The 2,151-nt window shown below is 40.9% G+C and overlaps 1 protein-coding gene across 1 annotated transcript; it reads left to right on the top strand.

Moving 5' to 3' along the window:
• Positions 1–584: 584 nt before the first annotated feature.
• On the top strand, positions 585–1,665 carry LOC147709724 (olfactory receptor 2D3-like). The gene has a single exon (XM_086925542.1). It carries the CDS (start codon positions 585–587, stop codon positions 1,551–1,553), a length of 969 nt encoding a protein of 322 aa, XP_086781668.1. The 3' UTR covers positions 1,554–1,665.
• The last annotated feature ends 486 nt before the right edge of the window (positions 1,666–2,151 follow it).

Genomic DNA, 2,151 nt, shown 5'->3' with positions numbered 1-2,151 from the left:
GGTAAGAAAACTTCATGACATTCACAAAAAGTGTTACCCCCCTGAACTCCCCCAGTGGGTAGGTTTCAAAACTATGCAGGCTTGATAGCTTTCCCTGGATGCCTGTTGAGCTAGGGCCGACAATTTACAGCTGCCCAAGTTGCAAAAAAGGGTTGGTTTTGCGTGGAAAATTGTGATGAGTCCATGTTGTGTTTTAGAAGTGGTGTACCAGTTTTATCAGGAGACATGTGGAGCTGTTGGGTGTGAAATTTGTGGATCCATGCAGATTCTGGAACTCAACATCTTGCACGATGTAACCTGTTGGAACAAGGATGAATAGCATGTACAAGGACATTGGGATGATCCATGTTTCAGTCATGAAAAGTGCATTGATGTTGAGGTAAGTGATGAGGTTTGTTATGTCTGGAGCATGAAGAATGTAGTACTGCAGAGAGAGCAAGTTGAAGAGTGCATGGTGTGGGTGTTAACAAGATGTGTATTCACTGTTTGTGTCTATCTGATCAAATACTACCTTTATGCACAATGTATTTCTTAAGGGTTTGTCTTCTTTTTCTATAGCTGATATGAAAGTGGAGTCCTTGAAAATGGAAAATGGAAGCCTGATTACGGAGTTCCTACTCATTGGCCTATCTAGAGATCCGACTGTGAAGATTTTCCTTTTTGTGTTATTCTTGATTGTATACATGTTGACTCTAATTGGAAATATGTGCCTTATCACAGCTTGCATCAGTGACATTCGACTTCATACTCCTATGTACTTCTTCCTAGGACAACTTTCCTTCGTGGACGTTTGCTTTGCAACTGTGATTGTTCCAAACATGTTGGCTCAGCTTCTTGGTAGTACGAGAATCAGCTTCAACGGCTGTGCAGCTCAGATGTACACTGCAGCGTTCTTCGGGATTACAGAATGTGTGCTCCTTGCAATCATGGCATATGATCGTTATGTAGCCATCACATTTCCACTGTACTATACAGTCATCATGCGCGTATCTATTTGTTTGACATTAGTATCCTGCTGCTGGTTATTTGGCAGTGTGATGTCATTCTCAGTCACATTTCTTACACTACGGTTGCGAGTATGCAGTTCTAAAATTAATCACTTTATGTGTGAGTCCCCTGCTCTTCTGAAGATGGCATGTGTGGACACCTATGACACAGAGATGATATTCTTCTGTTTAGGAATCTTTGTACTTTTGATACCAAGCCTCTTCACTGCAATCTCCTACATCCGAATCATTATCACAGTTGTGAGAATCCGCTCCTCCGCAGCCAGATTAAAAACGTTCTCCACATGCTCCTCTCATCTGATCGTTGTCACCATATTCTACAGCACCACCATCTACATGTACATGAGACCAGTGTCTAAAAACTCTGGAAATTGGGATAAATTGATCGCTGTATTTTATACTGTGACCCCACCAATGCTCAACCCCATTATCTACAGTCTCCGAAATAAGGATGTGAAGATGGCTCTGAAGAATGTTTTCTTAAGGCCACATTTGGAATTCACATCATACTTTTGTTCAGCAGCCATTCAGAGGATGCGTACTTGAAAATAAGTAGTAGGAATGTGAAATAAAAGAAACCCTTGAGCCAAATCACTTAGGCTACATTATGAGTTGGTCAGGGATAAATCAATGATGACCGCAGAATATACAGGGTAAAAAAAAAAGGTGAACATAAATGAAAATTACATTTAACTTGCATCATTACTGAGTGTGCATCATGGATTACTGTATAATGTAATTAAACATAATAGCAGGTCAGGAGACCATAGGTACACATTAACGTTAAGTGTTGTAAAGGTAAATCTGTGTTTGTAAAGCACAAACTACTCACACTTACGGATCCCAAGGCGCTGGGGGCCATTGTGGAAATTAAGTGAACTTTTGCCCAAAGTCACATGGTGCTGAGCTGAGCCTAGCTGCCACCGGAACCCGCGGATCGAACTGTGAACCCAGTGCTGCCCTAGCCACTGCACCACACCACTCCATATAGTGTTATTGATAACGAAAATGAAGCTTGTTACCCAAAATATTAAGAAGTTCAACTCATAAATGATATCAACACAAAGCAGATAGGGATAGTCTGATTATTTTGACTGTTAATAGTAGTCTACTAGCAAGTAGACTCCTATTGACAGTAATGGAT

This window comes from Lissotriton vulgaris, chromosome 6 (genome assembly GCF_964263255.1).
Source record: "Lissotriton vulgaris chromosome 6, aLisVul1.2, whole genome shotgun sequence".
Lineage (NCBI taxonomy): Eukaryota > Metazoa > Chordata > Amphibia > Caudata > Salamandridae > Lissotriton > Lissotriton vulgaris.
Note: the sequence above shows the minus strand (reverse complement) of the source record. Positions and strands in the feature narration are given on the sequence as shown.